The 21,832-nt window shown below is 36.6% G+C and overlaps 1 protein-coding gene across 3 annotated transcripts in view; it reads right to left on the reverse strand.

Moving 5' to 3' along the window:
* LOC123561484 (uncharacterized) overlaps nt 1-21,832 on the reverse strand; it is a 310,602-nt gene that overhangs the window by 228,243 nt on the left and 60,527 nt on the right. For all 3 annotated transcript variants that reach the window (XM_053553139.1, XM_053553140.1, XM_053553141.1), the window contains exon 2: nt 19,810-19,875. In XM_053553139.1, the coding sequence (XP_053409114.1) occupies nt 19,810-19,875 (66 nt within the window). The remainder of the gene's footprint in view (nt 1-19,809; nt 19,876-21,832) is intronic.

Here is a 21,832-nt window from a genome sequence, read left to right on the forward strand (position 1 = left end):
AGAACATATGCCTCGCCCGAGGATCGAACTTACGACCCCGAGAGCCGTAGATCTGCGCTCTCCCTACTGAGCTAAGCGGGCGAGTTATTCCAACCCTTATTGGAACAGCATCCATTAGGCAAACTGACTAACCAGTATGGAAGCAGGACACAGCTAGCTGGCTAACTATTATGGAAGCAATATACGTAAGGACAAAGTTCTGACTATTTTCCAAGCAGTATACATCTGGCTTAAACTATTTATCCTCACTTGATTGTCTGTGTCGGCATTGGTTAAGTTTTTTGTTTAGGTCCACCTTTTCTCAAAAACTGTAACAGCTACAGCTTTGAAACTTTGAATACTTGTTTATTATCATTAGGGGACTATGTAGGCCAAGACCCATAACTCTGTTATGTATTTTGTCCTAATTATGGCCTTTTTGTACTTAAAAAAATCGAGTTTCTTGGTTAATTTTTTTTCTTTAGGTCACCTTTTCTCAAAAACTATAAGAGATACAGCTTTGAAACTTTGCACACTTGTTTATCATTATTAGGGGACTATGTAGGCCAAGACCCATAACTCTAACCTGCATTTTGTTACAAGTATGGCCCTTTTTGTACTTAAAAAATCTGAACTATAACTCTTTTCTTACATATTGTCCAGCACTTGCAGAGGAGCTATGGCACCCATAGACAGTGCTCTTGTTAATATAGTGGACTAATTTCAAGGAATTTGGTATATCACACAAGGAATATTTATGTGATATTATCTTAAACAAGTGCCAACAGTTACACAGGAGAGGATTTTTAAAGCTATGACTTAAAACCTTCAAGGAATTGGTAGAGGGTCTTCACTCAAGGACTGCTGCTGTGAAAATTACTCTGAAGGTGGGTTAAACATTTTAGAGGAGAATATTTTTGAAGTTTTCCATTTAGCTAAAAAGAGAAAGACAAGCAACATCCCCAGGCCATCATGTTTTGTAACAAATAAACATGGCCTGAAGGCATTTGGTACAAGGTCACCAAAGCAATATTGCTGTGGAATTATTTTGAAACTGACATCAATATAATTACAATGCTCCTTAACCTCTTCATACAATGAAGAAAACAGTAGTTTATATAGCTTAATTAATAGTAATTATACAACTTTGTAATGACTTTATAATTATACTGTAAAGGAAAAAGTAACAGCTACTTTAACTGGCTTATACATGAACAATTTCTGTCAGTTTCTATTTAAACTTTTCATGTATTTGAAAGACATTTTCCTTTTTTCACCTAAAGACAGCAAGCATATTACATAAAGGTTGACTGTCTGTACAAATGGTAAAACATCTTTCACATATAGGGACACATTTGTTACACCACTTCCCCTTTGGCTTCATACACCATTTTAAACCAAATCTAAGTAAGTAGTATCTTTCCTAAATTCAGCCAATAAATTTAATTCTTCTCTAGTTAAGCCTTATTTATTTCCTTGCTAATGCATTCTACTGTCTTCAGTAAAAGGATTTTTACTATACATGATGGCAAGTTAGAAGAGTACTCTTCGTGGAAAGAAGACATATATGTGACATTTATTGTACTGTACCAGACAGTCTTGGCTTAGATGGAAGCTTTTTAATGTAGGAACAATTTGTCTCAAAGACCGACTGTATTTCTCGCCGTCTAACTATATTGTGCCTTAACACAGTCTATAGAGTGGCAAGTAATATCTTTAAGTGCAATGCATTACTCTATTAAATAGAGAATATCAAATTGATTCAATAGAAGATGATTCAATTACACAGAAAGACAAAAGAAATTCAATATACATATGTCCATTAGTCCAATCTGGTCACGTGACTGATAGAAAGAGCAAGATTTCTTAACAGGGAATGAGAATGCTGTAATATTCAAGGAGAAATTCTGCCCTACCAGTAAAAAGGAAGGGAGACTGCTACCAATTTTGAGAGCAACAATTCAGTGTAAATCCTGACTGGGATTTAGAATGCTGTCCATTCTGAGAGTAACAACTCTACACTACCACCAGGAAGGAACTGAGACTGCTGTCATTTCTGAGAGGAACACCTTTACCCTACTGTCATAACTTTTCCGCCCAGGTGAAACGATGACCATGGTCACCACGGTTTTTGATGGCTGACCATGTTTTAATGTCAAATACTATGGTGAAAACATGGTCAGAAGCACGGTCAGCCATGGTGAGAGAAGACTAGCCATGGTTGACCATGGTCAGAAACGACGATCAACAGTTTGACCATGGTCATGTAATTTTCACACTTACCAAGTTTTACAATGCACCAAAGATGTCTGACTGCATTTTGGTTCCAAAGTTCTGCTAGTTATAGAATAGTTTTCCGGCATTTATAGACAGATTAAAAGGTAAACTTTCACAGTCTGACTATAATTTGTTGTCATCTTAGCAATTTTATGACAAATAGATATATATAGACTGGAATTGTCATGTATTTTCACGACCCTTTCAAATTTATATTTATACATTTAATTACTTATCTGTCTTGAAGAAATATTTTGATATATTTTAAACAAACCTTCAACATGAATGTTTCAAATATACTGATTTTAAAATCATGGTCAACCATGGTCCACGACCACAGTCAAAAACTGTGGTCCCATTTAACAAAACATGGTCGACCATGGTCATAATAATTATTACCACGGTAGTACATGGTCATATGACCTTCATTTTCACCTGGGCCTGTAACCACCATCACAGGGATTAACACTGCTGTCATTTCTGAGAGGAACACCTTTATCCTACAGCCCTGACAGGTACTGAGACTGCTGTCATTTCCGCAAGGAAGACCTTTTTCCTACCACCCTGACAGGAATTGAGACTGCTGTCATTTCCGCAAGGAACACCTTTATCCTACAGCCCTGACAGGTACTGAGACTGCTGTCATTTTCGCAAGGAAGACCTTTTTCCTACCACCCTGACAGGTACTGAGACTGCTGTCATTTCCGCAAGGAAGACCTTTTTCCTACCACCCTGACAGGAATTGAGACTGCTGTCATTTTCGCAAGGAAGACCTTTTTCCTACCACCCTGACAGGTACTGAGACTGCTGTCATTTCCGCAAGGAAGACCTTTTTCCTACCACCCTGACAGGAATTGAGACTGCTGTCATTTTCGCAAGGAAGACCTTTTTCCTACCACCCTGACAGGTACTGAGACTGCTGTCATTTCCGCAAGGAAGACCTTTTTCCTACCACCCTGACAGGTACTGAGACTGCTGTCATTTCCGCAAGGAAGACCTTTTTCCTACCACCCTGACAGGTACTGAGACTGCTGTCATTTCCGCAAGGAAGACCTTTTTCCTACCACCCTGACAGGAACTGAGACTGCTGTCATTTCCGCAAGGAAGACCTTTTTCCTACCACCCTGACAGGAACTGAGACTGCTGTCATTTCCGCAAGGAAGACCTTTTTCCTACCACCCTGACAGGTACTGAGACTGCTGTCATTTCCGCAAGGAAGACCTTTTTCCTACCACCCTGACAGGAACTGAGACTGCTGTCATTTCCGCAAGGAAGACCTTTTTCCTACCACCCTGACAGGAACTGAGACTGCTGTCATTTCCGCAAGGAAGACCTTTTTCCTACCACCCTGACAGGTACTGAGACTGCTGTCATTTCCGCAAGGAAGACCTTTTTCCTACCACCCTGACAGGAATTGAGACTGCTGTCATTTCCGCAAGGAAGACCTTTTTCCTACCACCCTGACAGGTACTGAGACTGCTGTCATTTCCGCAAGGAAGACCTTTTTCCTACCACCCTGACAGGAACTGAGACTGCTGTCATTTCCGCAAGGAAGACCTTTTTCCTACCACCCTGACAGGTACTGAGACTGCTGTCATTTCCGCAAGGAAGACCTTTTTCCTACCACCCTGACAGGAATTGAGACTGCTGTCACTAATCTGAGAAGAACACCTTTATCTTACCACTCTGACAGGTATTAACAGTGCTGTCATTTCTGCGAGGTCCATCTTTATTTTACCACCCTGACAAGGATTGCGACTGCTGTCACTTCTTACAAGAACACCTTTATCCTACCCCCCCCCCCCCCCCCCTGACAGGTATTAACACTGCTGTCATTTCTAACAGAAAAAAAACTTCACTAAATTTTTTTAAATATCTTTTTAAATGTTTTGAATACTATTTGAATCTCACCAATTTTGTTAGTTATTGCTTATGACTGTTTAAAATCAGCTATTGAAAGCTTTAGAATCAATGCATTTTAATAACATCCAGTAAATGAATTAATATTGACCATTGCAACATTGCACCTGTTATTCAAATAGAACAGTTTACAAATACACATTAAAACAAATCTGAAGCACAAATCCACATTCTAGCATAAATCCACCTTTTTTCATTTTCACTGGATCTGAGCATGTAAAATTGGAAAAAAATGTGTATAAACAAGGCATTTCACATGCTGCTGATATATTATATTTTTAATTTAATTTTTCAAATTTCAAATGCTGTTCCCGAGCTGAATATTTATTCTTATGCAAATAAACATGTATAACTACATCCAGCTTTTTCCATCTTATCATGAAAGTTGCAATGCAATGCGTAAGTATGTTTTGCTGTATCAGCTACATGTACCAACACTAAAGCGCTTCCATCACCCCATACAAAGCTGCCCGCTCTCTTACTCCCCCGTGTTTCCTCTCTTTCAAATTTGGCATTAGAAAAAGATAATATTTTTGCATATCTTTTAAAAATTTGGTAAATTGGGACACTTTTATCACAAACAAGAGGGCCATGAAGGCCCTGTATCGCTCACCTGACCTATTGACCTAAAGATCATCAAGATTAACATTCTGACCAAGTTTCATCAAGATATGTTCATAAATGTGGCCTCTACAGTGTTAACTAGCTTTTCTTTTGATTTGACCCTGTGACCTAGTTTTTGACCCAACATGACCCGGATCTGAACTTGACCTAAAGATCATCAAGTTTAACATTCTAAGTTTCATGAAGTTACAGTCATAAATGTGGCCTCTAGAGTGTTAACAAGCTTTTCCTTTGATTTGCCCCCATGACCTAATTCTTCACCCAACATGACCCAGATTCAAACTTGACCTAAAGATCATCAAGTTTAATATTCTGACTAAGTTTCATGAAGATATAGTCATAAATGTGGCCTCTACAGTGTTAACATGCTTTTCCTTTGATTTAACCTAATGACCTAGTTTTTGACCGAAGCTGACCCAGGTTTAAACTTGACCTAAAGAGCATCAAGATAAACATCCTGACCAAGTTTCTTTAAGATATGGTCATAAATGTGGCCTCTACAGTGTTAACTAGCTTTTCCTTTGATTTGACCAGGTGACCTAGTTTTTAATCCTACATGACCCAGATTCAAACTGGACCTTAAGATCATCAATATTAACATTCTGACCAAGTTTCATGAAGATATAGTCATAAATGCGGCCTCTACAGTGTTAACAAGCTTTTCCTTTGATTTGACCTGGTGACCTAGTTTTTGACCCCAGATGACCCAATATCGAACTCATCCAAGATTTTATGGAGGGTAACATTCTGACCAAGTTTCATTAAGATTGGGCCAAAAATGTGACCTCTAGAGTGTTAACAAGCTTTTCCTTTGATTTGACCTGGTGACCTAGTTTTTGACCCCAGATGACCGAATATCGAACTGGTCCAAGACTTTATGGAGGGTAACATTCTGGCCAAGTTTCATTAAGATTGGGTCAAAATTGTGACCTCTAGAGTGTTAACAAGCTTTTCCTTTGATTTGACCTGGTGACCTAGTTTTTGAACCCAGATGACCCAATATCGAACTCATCCAAGATTTTATGGAGGGTAACATTCTGACCAAGTTTCATTAAGATTGGGCCAAAAATGTGACCTCTAGAGTGTTAACAGTCAAATTGTTGACGACGGACGGATGGACGGACGGACGACGACAGACGCTGGACACAGGGTGATCACTAAAGCTCAGTGACACCTTTGAGCACTTCGTGCTCAGGTGAGCTAATAAAATATTTGTATGAATTTTTTCAGTATGGTATCAAAGTGACCAGCGCCCTACTTTTGTATGCGTTTTGTGTACTTCCCAGCATCATTAAAATGATTCCTAAAAATAAACTATCACACACAAGTTATGTGTGATTCAGTATATTCATGGTTATTTGCAAAAAATCAGTTTGCTTGGCTTATGAACAAGAAAGACTTACAAGCAAGAATATACCATATTAATGACCAGTGTCCTAGAATCATACTAAAATCTCAACTTTATAACTTAAATACTGATCAGAACAACTTACTAATGTATTTTCATACTCAAAATTTAACTGTGTGCCTTTAAGGTTTCGATGGAGGCCTTGGGAAACAAAAATCAAACAACACCAAATCATAGAAAGAAAGAGTTGTTTGACATGAAAATTGAACAGCATGTAAAACATATATATTACTTTACGAAACAAGTGTCAGTATACTGATATAAACATTAAATTCCGGAAAAGGGCTGCCTAAAGGGGCTCCACTTCCGGACAGTTAAACGCCTTTAAAAACTCACCATTTTCAAAGAACAGTTACACATGTTCGTTTTGATGCATTTGCAATAGCGTGCGAGTGATGAAATTTCGCATAACAAGGTGGAACACAGTTTTCAGCAATTGTTTATCATTATTTCTTTACATATGGCATTCATTTTCAAAGGGAGACAACTGTTCCCGATTATTTTATGTACAAATGGCATTCATTTTCAAAGGGAAACAACTTTTTCCGATTATTTTAAGTAATATTTGAGAAAAAGTTGTCTCCCTTTGAAAATGAATGCCATTTGTAAAGAAAAAAGATAAACAATTGCTGAAAACTATGTTCCACATTGTTACGTGAAATTTCACCACTCGCACGCTATTGCAAATGCATCAAAACAAACATGTGTAACAGTTCTTTGAAAATGGTGAGTTTTTAAAGGCGTTTAACTGTCCGGAAGTGGAGCCCCTTTAGGCAGCCCTTTTCCGGAATTCAATGTTTATATCAGTATACTGACACTTGTTTCGTAAAGTAATATACATGTTTTACATGCTGTTCAATTTTCATGTCAAATAACTCTTTCTTTCTATGATTTGGTGTTGTTTGATTTTTGTTTCTCAAGGCCTCCATCGAAACCTTAAAAGTGGCCCGAGTCATGTTTGATCAAATGTTTCCTATTATCATACATATTAATGTGCCAATTATAATTCAAACTTCACAGAAATAGCCAATTACAAAGCTGTTATAGATTTCCATTAAATGTTTTTCCCAAAGAACAAACACAGTATACTTTTACTTTCAAGCTTCTCTGCATGAAATTGAGAGATAAAAGGTAATGACCAGTTCCAGAACTACTTTGCTTCAACCGCCAATCTGCGAAAAACTACATTATATTAATATGCTTTCATACCCTTAAAAGGCACCCTACATCAAGTTTAAATAATATTTCCTAACAGTTTCCTGTTATTATACATTATGTGACAGTATTTGATATAACGGGAAAATGCTAAATATGGATTTCTATTTAAAAAAAAAAATGTGATTATAACCAGCTTTACAGACAAAACCATTGAGGAACAAAAGCTATAACATTTTTACTTTAAGTTTCTATGCATAGCAGTTCAAAACAAAAGTGAAATCTTCCACTAAAGCTTGAGAGTCAGCACTTTACTTAAATTTAGTAAAACAAGAGGGCCAAGATGGCCCTAGGTCGCTCACCTGAGAAACACACCATAACAGTGTAAACATGTTTTACCTAGTGATTTCATGGAGACAAAATATTCTGACTAATTTTCATTAAGATTGGACCAAAAATACGGCCTCTTGAGTGTAAACAAGCATTTTCTTTGATTTGACCTAGTGACCTAGATTTTTACCCACATGACCCAGATTTGAACTTGTCCAAAATTTCATGAAAACAAACATTCTGACAAACTTTTGGGATGATTAGAGCAAAAAAGTGGTCTCTAGAGTATATACAAGCTTTTCCTTTGATTTGACCTGGTGACCTGGTTTCTGACCCCACATGACCCAGATTTAAAATCATCCAAGACTTCATGATAACAAACATTCTGACCAAGTTTTATGAAGATAGAATCAAACATGTGCCCCCTAGGGTGTAAACAAGCTTATTCTTTGATCTGACCTGGTGACATAGTTTTTGACCCCACATGACCCAGATAAAATTCATCGAGATTTCTTGGACCAAGTTTCATGCACATGAAATGAAAAATGCAGCCCCTATTGCACGCACCAGGTTTTCCTTTGAATTTAAGAGCTGACTTAGTTTTTGACCCCGATGATCCAGATTCGAACTTGGGCTAAAGATCACCAAGATCATCTTTCTGACCAAGTTTCATGAAGATAGGGTCATAAACATGGCCTCTGGAGTGTTATCAAGCTTTTCCTTTGATTTGACTGGATGACCTAGTTTATGACCCCACATGACTTAGACTCTAACCTGACCTAGAGATCATCAAGACAACCATTCTGACCAAGTTTCATAAAGATTGAGTTAAAACTGTAGCCTCTAGAGTGTTCACAAGCTTTTCCTATGATTTGACCTGGTGACCTAGTTTTTGACCCCACATGACCCGGATTCGATCTTGACCTAGGGATCATCAAGACAAACATTCTGATTAAGTTTCATAAAGATTGAATCACAACTGTGGCCTCTAGAGTGTTGTCAAGCTTTTTCTTTGATTTGACCTAGTGACCTAGCTTTTGACCCCACATGACCCAGTTTCGAATTTGACCTAGAGGTCATCAAGACAAACATTCTGACCAATTCTCATGATTTTCAAACTTAAATTGTGGTCTCTAGAGTGCTAACAAGACTTCCCTTTGATCTGGCCTAGTGACCTAGTTTTTGACCCAACATGACCAAGTTTCTAACCTGACCTATATATCATCAAGACAAACATTCTGACCAAGCTTCATAAAGATTGAGTCACAACTGTGGCCTCTAGAGTGTTCACAGGCCTTTTCTTTGATTTGACCGGGTGACCTAGTTTTTGAACCCACATGACCCAGATTCAACCTTGACCTAGAGATCATCAAGACAAACATTCTTACTAAACTTCAGAATGACTGAGTCACAACTGTGGCCTCTAGAGTGTTCACAAGCTTTTCCTTTGATCTGGCCTAGTGACCTAGTTTTTGATCCCACATGACCCAGTTTCAAACTTGACCTAGAGATCATCATTGCAAGACAAACATTCTGATCAAGTTTCATAAGATTGAGTCACAACTGTGGCCTCTAAAGTGTTCACAAGCTATTACTTTGATTTCACCGGATGACACAGTTTTTGACCCCAAATGACCCAGATTCGAATTTGACCTAGAGATCATCAAGACAAACATTCTGACCCTGTTTCATAAAGATTGAGTCACAACTGTGGCCTCTAGAGTGTTCACAAGCTTTTCCTATGATCTGGCCTACTGACCTAGTTTTTGAACCCACATGACCCAGTTTCACACTTGACCTAGAGATCATCAAGACAAACGTTCTGACCAAGTTTCATAACGATTGGGTCACAACTGTGGCCTCTTAGAGTGTTTACAAGGCAAATGTTGATGGACGATGCACAACAGATGCCGGACAATGACTGGTCACAATACCTCACCTTGAGCACTTTGTGCTCAGGAGCTAAATATGACTTTAATTTCAGAGAAAGGGAAATAAAGTCTCTTAATGATCTTCATAATTATGTTCTTTTAATTGATTTGCTCATAAGCTATCTATCCTTTGTATGGTGACAGTCAGATACAACCAAAAAATAAAAACAATCAAGTTTCAAGTCTATAGATAGCTTTCACATCAAACCAGATTTTTTTTGGTTTGACTTTAACAGTTACAACATTTTAAGCTCATTGACATACTGTAATATATAAGCAAAGTTTGTCATACATGAAAACTAACTGTCCAATTCTTGGAAACAGTTTTCAACCTATATTAACAGCAAATCAAAATATACTAGTCTCTGTAACCCTAATAATTAACACTTTGCCAAATATTACCGTCTCATTGTTGTCATCTTGTTTCCTTAGAAACCATGCTTTATTATAAAGAAATAATCTACAATAATTCTATACTTTCAGACCTAAATATATCTGGTCTGGAGACAGAAGTCATATAATGATAGCCTGTAAAACATTGCAGGTTATTTATTCATATATTCTGCAGTATAATACTTGGAATATAACATCCTCTTAGAATGGAATGATTGACAGGCAATATTTTGGAATTATGTTCTATTACGAGCTGTCTGACTCCATCGCGAACATTATCTATACGACGTAGATGAAAATATTCCTGTATCAACATGTATCTACCCTCATTTATTTACTTCATTTGTCTGAACTCATTTTGTTACAAGTTGCTAAAAATACCAAGTTAGATAAAATTTAAGGATGTAAGTTCAGAAACTAGCATAAAACAAAGCAGTCCAAGGGTCCAAAGTTACAAAACTGCAACTGGAGACTAGTCATAAAACCAAAGCATCTGATTGGTTGTTTCTGAACAAAATTTTGAAATTGTCCAATTGAAAATGTGCATGCTGGTCTCCAACCTGTCTGTTTTATCTGGGAGTCTTAGTAAGGGTTATAGCATTAAAAGCTGGGTAACACATCTTCATAACGTAATAAGTCATCATACCAAAAACAGGAGCAATGTGTAGAGTCAGAAAGAGCAATAAGATTATAGTCATAAGAATCTGTCAGTAGTTACATGGAACAATAAATACAGTCATGAGAAGCAGTAAGTACAGTCATGAGCAGCTATATGTACAGTCATAAGAAGTAGTATGTACAATCATAATAAGCAAAGTAAGCGGATCAATAAGTACAGTCATAAGGAGCTGCAAGTAGTCTTGAGGAGCAATAAGCACAATCATGAGGAGCAATAAGTAGTCATAAGGAGTAATATGTACAGTCATGAGCAGCAATAAGTAAAGACATGAGGAGTTATAAGTTTAGTTATGAGAAGTAGTATGTACATTCATGAGAAGCAAAATTAACAGTCATAAGAAGCAGAAGTACAGTCATGAGGAGCAATAAGTACAGTCATAAGGAGCAATAAGTACAGTCATGAGGAGCAATAAGCAGTCATTAGAAGCAATACGTAAAGTCAAACTTGCTTTACCTAACATTTCTTAGAGACCATTTGCATTAAAAGACCATTGTTTCAGTTCCTTTTTATGTCATTTAAGAACAAATTATGTTCTTTTAAGAGACCATTTATGTAAAGAGACAGCTTTTTTGCCCTTCAAGGTGGGATCTTAAATTGCACTGTAATTCAAATAAGTTGGAAAAGCTTCTACAAAATCGACATTGTTTTTCTTTCTGCACACCAAAACATGTCTGAGCTAACCTTAAATCCTGATGAATCCATGCTTTGTTTATGCAAGGATTCTACAGAGCTTTATAGCTGGATAAAATGTACTGTATGGAAACATACCAAGTGTTCATAAGCTATTTACACATTCTCAATGTCCAATACAAGGAGCTTATTGCAGACTGAGCTATTGTTTTACTGCTTTATAAGATTCCTGGAATAAAATCGGCTTACGAAATATCCAAATAAAGCAATGTTCCGACAGCCTACTGTGGAATAAAGAAATATTGAGATTTACTTGCTCTAGTTTACATGACGGAAGATAAAAACTGTTGAAACCAACAATTTAAAGCATATGTTAACAGCAACAAACAAAATCAAGGCATGTTTTACAGCAACAAATATACTGAAGGCAATTATGTTAACAGCAAGAAATATAAAACAAGCCTTTTACATATACAAGGCAATTCTGTTAACAGCAACAAACTTACAAGGCAATAATTATGTTAACAGCAACAAAGACGTACATCTAAGGTCAGCAACAAACACATAAAAGGTAATTATGTTAACAGCAACAAAGACATACAAGACATTTATGTTAACAGCAAAAAGTGTAAACACCATTAAAGCACTGATATGTCCTGAAAGCTTTGGTAAAAATCTGACCAGTTGCAAAAAAGGGTTGTACCTTCATCGAAAATCAATTAATTGGAACATGCCGATAATTTGCAAATTAGGCTTGCACTGTTCACTTACGTATGATTGAGTGGAAATCCACCTGATAATATAAGAGCGGTTGGCAAGACCTCAAACAATTCATTTTCAATGGACATTACTTCACTAAAAATCAATGAACAGAAGCATGCCGGAAATATGCAAAACCTGACTTGGCAAAGATATTACTTTTATAACTACCTGCAATGCAGTGAAAAATGCTGTAGAATCTATAAAGTTTCATAAATTACTGGCAAGCACTTGTTTTAAGAAATTTTTTTAAAACAAGGTCAGCTTGTAAAACACATAATGCCCCCAGGATGGGCTGTTGGGAGCAATGGTGTATGTAATTTTGTATGCAGTGACCCTAACCTTTGACTTATTAACCCTAAAACAAAGGGGTCATCTACTGACCACAGGCAATCATCCTATGAAGATTGAACACTGTAGACACAAGCATTCTCTGGTAATTGACTGGAAACTTAATTGACTGACAGACAGACAAACAAGGCAATATACAAAAATGCTGATGGGCAAAGAGAACCAGAGAAAATGGTACCTTCCTCACAACTAGAGGCTAAAAGACACTGAAGCCTATGATTTACATCAAAAGAACTAGTTTTATTTCAAATAATTTATCTCGTCTTGCAATTCGTCTTGGAATTCTGAAATCAATATTAAGTTGCATTTAATATCTAAATTTCCAAAATTTTGATATCAGATTCCCTTGCATGTGAAGTCTAGAAAATTAGCATTTTAACCATTAATTATCATGCTGGACACAATTGCTTCTGCCTTTGCCACCATTGTCAATCATGATCAGCCTGCACATCTCTGCAGTCTGATCATGATCTGCACTGTTCGCCATTGGTGAAGCCAAAAAAATATGTGTGGTTCCTGTTACATGCCAAAATTTTTTTTAAACAAGAGCTGTCTCCATAGGATGACACATGCCCCTGATGGCACTTTGAATGAATAGTTATGGCCGATGTTAGAGTTTAGGACCTTTCACCTACGGACCTGGGTCTTGCGCGCGACACGTCGTCTTACTGTGGTACACATTCATGCCCAATAATTTTAAAATCCATGCATGACTGACAAAGATGGACCGGACACGCCCATCAATGCACTATCATGAAATATGACCTTTAACGTCTAAGTGTGACCTTGACCTTTGACCTACAGACCTGGGTCTTGCGCGCGACACGTCATCTTACTGTGGTTCACATTCAAGCCAAGTTATTTGAAAATCCATCCATGGATGACAAAGACTATCATGAAAAATGACCTTTAACGTCTAAGTGTGAACTTGACCTTTGAGCTACGGACCTGGGTCTTGCGTGTGACACGTCGTCTTACTGTGGTACACATTCATGCCAAGTTATTTGAAAATCCATCCATGGATGACAAAGATATGGACCAGACACGAATGCACTTTCATGAAAAATGACCTTTAACGTCTAAGTGTGACCTTGACCTTTGAGCTACGGACCTGGGTCTTGCGCGCGACATGTAGTCTTACTGTGGTACACATTCATGCCAAGTTATTTGAAAATCCATCCATGAATGACAAAGATATGGACCAGACACGAATGCACTATCATGAAAAATGACCTTTAACGTCTAAGTGTGACCTTGACCTTTGATCTACGGACCTGGGTCTTGCGCGCAACACGTAGTCTTACTGTGGTACACATTCATGCCAAGTTATTTGAAAATCCATCTATCGATGACAAAGATATGGACCGGACACGAAAATTGCGGACAGACCGACAGACGGTTCAAAAACTATATGCCTCCCTTCGGGGGCATAAAAATAGGGTAGGTAGGGATATATATATATTTTTTTAAAGTATTGAAACAATGGTGTATCAGTACATACCGGTGCTTTTTATGTACCCATTGGTTATTAATCAGTCCCTGCAGCATGCTAACCTGCTTTTCATGAAATTTACTTTCTACTCTCCTGATCTGTATATTTCTTTCTTTCTTTTAATAATAGCTGGTAAATTTTATGTTCACAGTAACATAGCCTGCAAAGTGAATGTTTGGCATGTGAAACGTATTAACCATCAGCCAGGCTCCCTCAGTGCATAGGACCTGGGGGTTCAGGTTAGAAAAGTACCTGGGAACAAGAGTAAAAGTAGCAAATATATAGTTTATTTATGCATTCTGGATATTACAAAGTCCAAAACACAGACCAGGAAAAAGGTCACTCTGATAAAATTTTCAGGCACAGGCCTTCATCAGTATGATAAAATGTATGTAATCTGTACATTTTGCAGTTAACAGTTCTAACTATATATCTATTTAAAAACAAGAGGGCCAAGATGGCCCTAGGTCGCTCACCTGAGAAACACACCATAACAGTGTAAATATGTTTGACCTAGTGGTTTCATGGAAAAAAATATTCTGACCAATTATCATTAAAATTGGTGCAAAAATCTTGAGTATAAACAAGTATTTTCTTTGATTTGACCTAGTGTTTGACCCCAGATGACCCATATTCGAACTTGACCTAGATTTCATCAAGGTTACCATTCTGACAAAATTTCATGAAGATCAGATGAAAAATACAGCCTCTATTGCATACACAAGGTTTTTCTTTGATTTAATATAGTGACCTACTTTTTGACTTTAGATGACCCATATTCCAATTCTACCTAGATTTAATCGAGGCAATCATTCTGATATAACTTCAGCAAGTCCAACTGTAAAATACAGCCTCTATTGCATACACAAGGTTTTCCTTTGACTTGATCTAGTGACCTAGTTTTTTACCCCCAGACTACCCATATTCGAACTTGACCTAGATTTCATCAAGGCAAGCAATCTGACTTAATTTCACGAAGATCAAATGAAAAATATAGCCTTTATCGTATACACTAAGTTTTTCTTTGATTTGACCTAGTGACCTATTTTTTGATCCGATGACCCATATCAATGTACTGATTTCACAAGGCATATTCTGACTAATCAGCGACATTGAAATAGCCTCATTGCTACACAAGGTTTCTTGATTTGACCTAGTGACCTACTTTGACTCTCGATGACCATTTCAACTCGGCCTAGATTTCATCAAGGTATCAATTCTGACAAAATTCACAAAGATCAATTGAAAATACAGCTTCTATCGCATACACAAGATTTTCCTTTGATTTGATCTAGTGACCTACTTTTTGACCCCAGATGACCCATATTCGAACTTGACCTAAATTTCATCAAGGCATTCATTCTGACCAAAATTCATCAAGATTCATTGAAAAATACACCCTCTATCACCTACACAAGGTTTTTCTTTGATTTGACCTAGTGACCTACTTTTTGACCCAAGATGACCCATTTTCAAACTCGGCCTAGATTTCATCAAGGTTATCATTCTGACTTAATTTCACGAAGATCAATTGAAAAATACAGCCTCTATCGCATACACAAGATTTTCTTTTGATTTGATCTAGTGACCTACTTTTTGACCCCAGATGACCCATATTCAAACTTGACCTAAATTTCATCAAGGCATTCATTCTGACCAAAATTCATCAAAATTCATTGAAATTACACCCTCTATCACCTACACAAGGTTTTTCTTTGATTTGACCTAGTGACCTACTTTTTGAACTCAGATGACCCATTTTCAAACTCGACCTAGATTTCATCAAGGTTATCATTCTGACTTAATTTCAGGAAGGTCAATTGAAAAATACAGCCTCTATCGCATACACAAGATTTTCCTTTGATTTGATCTAGTGACCTACTTTTTGACCCCAGATGACCCATATTGGAACCTGACCTAAATTTCATCAAGGCATTCATTCTGACCAAAATTCATCAAGATTAATTGAAAAATACACCCTCTATCACCTACACAAGGGTTTTCTTTGTTTTGACCTTGTGACCTAGTTTTTGACCCCAGATGACCAATTTTCGAACTTAGCCTAGATTTCATCAATGTAATCATTCTGACCAAAATGCATAAAGATCAATTGAAAAATCAGCTCTAGCATACACAAGGTTTCTTGATTTGCCGACCATTTGACCCAGGACCATTTTCTCGCCTAGATTCGTCAGGTATTTTCTGACCAATTTGAAGACATAAAACCTCTTCGCATACCAGTTTCTTATGCCTGTTTTTGACCCCAGATGACCCATTTTCGAACTCGGCCTAGATTTCATCAAGGTGATCATTCTGACCAAATTTCATGAAGATCAGTTGAACAATACAGCCTCTATCGCATACACAAGCTAAATGTTGACAGACGACATAATGACGGACGCCAGATATCGAGTGATCACAAAAACTCACCTTGCTCAGGTAAGCTAAAAACAATACACAAGCACCCCTTTTAACAGCTAATGGTACTGTCCAAATTGAAAGATGGACAAGTTCATTACAGAAACTTAGCAGGATAAGGGTTAAAAAGAGTGTGTAACCTTTGATATACAGGTACAGCTAAAATATAATTCATTCTTGCCTCCGCATGAGAATAAGTCCTTGCTCTTGTAAACAGACTGTCTCATCCATCTGCCCCAAGGCCTTCTTAGGGTAAATAAAATTAATCTATTTCTATACCAGCCTTGACTTTAAAGGGAATATTCTTCCAATGATAGAGTTTTATTGCAATGAAATGCATTAAGATGGGACAATTGACACCGAATCAAATTAGAATTCACACATTTAAGGAATTCATGATTACTTGCACAGTTTAAAATTGAAATTTTATGTTGTTTCTAAAGTACAATTAAACCATGGAATACCATACATCCATAAAATCTAAATTTTATGTATAGAATGCATTCAAAAAAACTAAAGTAACTTAAGAAATTCCTGTATTGGATAACTGCACAAAGCAATGTCCTCAAAAGAAATTGGATTAGCAAGTAAAGTAAAATTATAAGAATGGAATAATAATTTGTAAAGCTTGTCTAGGCTTTAGCTTGTATGACCTTCTACAGTAGAATAATTCATCCAAAAATTAAGTCTACTGATGAAATTAACTGAATAAAAGGTGCTTTTATGCTATTATGTCATGTATTGTGAGTTACTGTTGAGCATGTATATAAAACTACATCATCATGTCTTCATACATAAATTGCCTCATTACTGCCTACTGCTGGTTCACTTTCAATATTTCTAAGATAAAATAAGCACAAAAATAGATCTCTGAGATGACAACAGTCTGGCCACAGACTAGATAATCTTTTTATTTTTATTTAATAATTTCTGTTATATATTATATTCTGACCGATCTTTCTTGACACTCTGATTATCTAGTGTTTTGAGAAGAAAAGGGACATAATTATATAAAATTTGAATAGCCTCAGGAGTTTAATCTCCTGTGAACAGAACAGGTAAGATGACATAGCTAGCCAACCTAACAGTTAACACAGTATTTAGCTTGTTCTGAGAAAATTTTAAGATAGCTGAAAATAACATACATTTTATTCACGATTTCACTGTAACTGTTAAGAATAATGACAGAAAATACTACCAGGGTGAGTGTGTAGTTGTAAGCTCATTTATAGTCCCCACCTGTAGTCCCATGTAATTCTTAGTGGAAGATAGTGCAAGATACAGAAAATGTTCCCCCAGAGGCTTCCCTGGTTCTTTAGCCTGACAGGACTGTTATCCCAGTGTAGATTAAGTGTTACCATTGGGACACTTAATTCATCTGCTCTACACTTAATATTTGCTCAGAGACAGTTAAAGCACTAACACTAACACAAGTCATAGGACTATTTTCTGTCATTGTTCACTAACACATGACTGTTTGTAATGTTGCCTTATCAACAGATCCTGTATTCATCAACGTTCTTACTCTGAAATTCAGACTTACACCTTTATCTCTAAATATTTAAACTGCAGTATCATCCTTTGTAATAAACCTATATTGCTGAAACTTTGCACAGCTTTTTGCTGTTGTGCATGCCATAAACAAGCCAAGTTTCATTTAATTCTGTACATTACTTACAAATATCTATAGGGCAGAAGGTAATTTTGTCATTCAAAGTCTGTCAATTTTTTAAATATTTTTGTTGGGTTTAACGTCGCATCAACACAATTTAGGTCAGTTTGATGGTGGAGGAAGACCCCAGATGCCCCTCTGTGCATTATTTCATAATGGGCAGGCACCTGGGTAAAACCACGGACCTTCCTTAAGCCTGCTGGACGGCTTCCTCACATGAAGAATTCAACCCCCTGAGTGCGGCTCGAACCCACATTGGTGAAGGGCAAGTGAATCGAAGTCAGCAACCTTAACCATATTATTGGCCATGGAGGCCCCATAGTCTATGTCAAAGTTTCAGACTTAAAACATTAATGAATACAGGCCAAGAAGCTATGCAAACTAAAAGTATTCCTTACCAAATTTTAAATGACTTTAATCAAATTGAAAATTGCAACAGAAGCTTTTAGAAACTATACTTTATTGCACTGTGCAATTGTCTTTATAAATGTGTTACTGTAATTTGATTTTGTGCAAATTACACTAAAAGCATTTAAATTAACTGGAGAATTTTCTGATCAATTTAATTTGATAATGATAATTAACTGAAACAATCTTAAGTAAAAGGTCAGTTTGTACAATGGTATAGTGACTGGCAATGAAATGTGCATTCAACTTGCAACATACCAGTTTCAGTAAATATTGTACTGTCTTTTCAGATTCATATGAAACGTCAGCATAAAGACTTTCTTGTAGAGTAACGTCAAATGTTATGGTATTAACATATCTATACATTTACTTACAGAAATAGGAACATTTTCAAACAATATAGTAATTATCATCTCAGAAATCACTGCATTATTGGTTTAAAAAAAAACCTTTTTGTACTTTTTCCTTCAAGACACCATGCATGTAACTAAATCTAATACTTCAATAAAATGTCCATTAATTCTGACTATTTCATTTCTGAGAATATCTGAACAGCACACAACATTAGTCTTTGTTAAGTGGATATATATCACTTCTTACAGCCAATCAAACTCATCAACTGCCAACATTTGGCTAAATCTTTGTTCACACTCAACTTTCGTCATCATCACATCCACACCACATACAACCCCTGTCCACACCAAGCTCAACCTTTCTCCACATCACATACAACCACTATCCACATCATACTCAACCTTTCTCCACATCACATACAACCCCGTCCACATCACATACAACCATTATCCACACCATACTCCCCCTTTCTCAACATCACATACAACCCCTGTCCACATCCTGCTCAACCTTTCTCCACATCACATACAACCACTATTCACCTCATACTCAACCTTTCTCCACATCACATACAACCCCTGTCCACACCATGCTCAACCTTTCTCCACATCACATACAACCACTATCCACATCATGTTCAACCTGTAATAAAGTCTGTGAATTTTAAAGTTAAATTCTTTGGAAGCAAAGAATGCATCGAAGCAACACAACAGCAGACTCGGTTTAATTGAATCTGTTCATGAGAGGTAATGAAATGTCCAACTCCACTCGTGCCCTTTAGCACCGGATTGAGCAGAATTCTATTACCATAAAATGGAATGTTTTCCATGATCCCAAAAAACCCCGCAAAATATAACAACACAGAGTCCAGTCACTTTCCTCACACCATGCCTAACCATTGTCAACACCTTTCATTACTTTTTTACATACCACCTTAAATCTTTGTCCACATAACCCTCACCCTCTTATCTCCCCTAACATTCATGACAATAGCACAAAAGTATCTTCATGAAATACAAAATGACTTACCTGGTATGTAGACAAGAGTATGGAAGAGGAAGGAGATGTACAGGGTTACAGGACATTCTATCAAACCTGAAAATACATAAACAGACATGATGTTACTGGACATTATATCAAACTTGAAAATACATAAACAGACATGATGTTACAGGATATTCTATCAAACCAGAAAATAAATAAACAGACATGATGTTACAGGATATTCTATCAAACCAGAAAATAAATAAACAGACATGATGTTACAGGATATTCTATCAAACTAGAAAATAAATAAACAGACATGATGTTACAGGGCATTCTATCAAACCAGAAAATAAATAAACAGACATGATGTTACAGGACATTCTATCATACCCTAAAATACATAAAACAACTAGGACACATCATGAAAAATACAGACAATTCTATATTACAACCTGAAAATACATAAACAGACATGATGTTACAGGATATTATATCAAACCTCAAAATACATAAACAGACATGATGTTACACGACATTCTATCATACCCGAAAATACATAAACAGACATGATGTTACAGGACATTCTATCATACCCGAAAATACATAAACAGACATGATGCTACTGGATATTATATCAAACCTGAAAATACATAAACAGACATGATGTTACAGGATATTATATCAAACCTCAAAATACATAAACAGACATGATGTTACACGACATTCTATCATACCCAAAAATACATAAACAGACATGATGTTACACGACATTCTATCATACACAAAAATACATAAACAGACATGATGTTACACGACATTCTATCATACACAAAAATAAATAAACAGACATGATGTTACAGGATATTCTATCAAACCTGAAAGCAAAATATATTTAAAATAGCTCATAAGCACTATATAAATAATTTATAATGAACAGGTTTAAACTTATCCTAATGAATCTCTGGAAACATAAACAGACAAGGAGTAAAACTATGACACTCTATTGAACCTGATAGATTTAACAAGCGAGTGTTAATTGGACATTCTATCCATAACGAATGTGTTTCAGCAAATTTAATGGACATTCCACCCATAATAGAATGTGTTTCAGCAAATTTGATTAAGCCTAAGAATATAAACAGACAGTTGTCACAGGACACTCTATTGGACTTTGAACAAATCCACCATGACTGAAAAATATCCACAGAGCAAATATTACATGACACTCTAGTGTGCCTGAAAAGATCCATACAGCAAATGTAACAGTTTCTGTGTCCAAACATATCCATAAACTAAATGTAGCAGGACATTCAACTTTGCTTGAAAATATCCTTACAGCAAAAAGTTACAGGACATTCTACTGTGTCTGAAAATTCCACACAGTAATGTTACAGGACATTCAACTGAGCCTGAAAATTTCATACAGCAATGTTACAAGGCGTTCTACTGTGCCTGAAAACATCCTTAGAGCAATGTCACAGGACATTCTACTATGCCTGAAAATTCCATACAACAAAGTTACAGGACATTCTACTGTGCCTGAAAACATCCTTAGAGCAATGTCACAGGACATTCTACTATGCCTGAAAATTCCATACAACAAAGTTACAGGACATTCTACTGTGCCTGAAAACATCCTTAGAGCTATTAGAGGAAATTTAAAACCTAGTGCAAATGTATGCATGGAGAAAATGTAAGAGGACCTTGTACATATATTGAATGATTTCAGACACAATTATCTTGTCTATAGTATCTACTAAGGATATACTGTGAAATCATTTAATTTCGTGCCAACGAAATTTCGTGGTTTTGGGCAAAACGGCTGTTTCGAGAGGACATAAATTCGTGGATTTTCAATTTTTGAAATAAAAAATATCATAATTTCCACAGGAATAGATTTACTAGTACTTCTGTCCTTACATGTGAAACCTACACGTGTCAAACAGCGCTACCATGGTTACTGAATTTGCAATCTACGCCGTGGGAGATTAGCGAGTGATCATGTGCCAATTAATGACCGCGTTATCTATAATTGTACGACCCCTAATTTGCAAAACGTTTTAAA

The sequence above is a fragment of the Mercenaria mercenaria genome, chromosome 10, assembly GCF_021730395.1.
Source record: "Mercenaria mercenaria strain notata chromosome 10, MADL_Memer_1, whole genome shotgun sequence".
Classification (NCBI taxonomy): domain Eukaryota; kingdom Metazoa; phylum Mollusca; class Bivalvia; order Venerida; family Veneridae; genus Mercenaria; species Mercenaria mercenaria.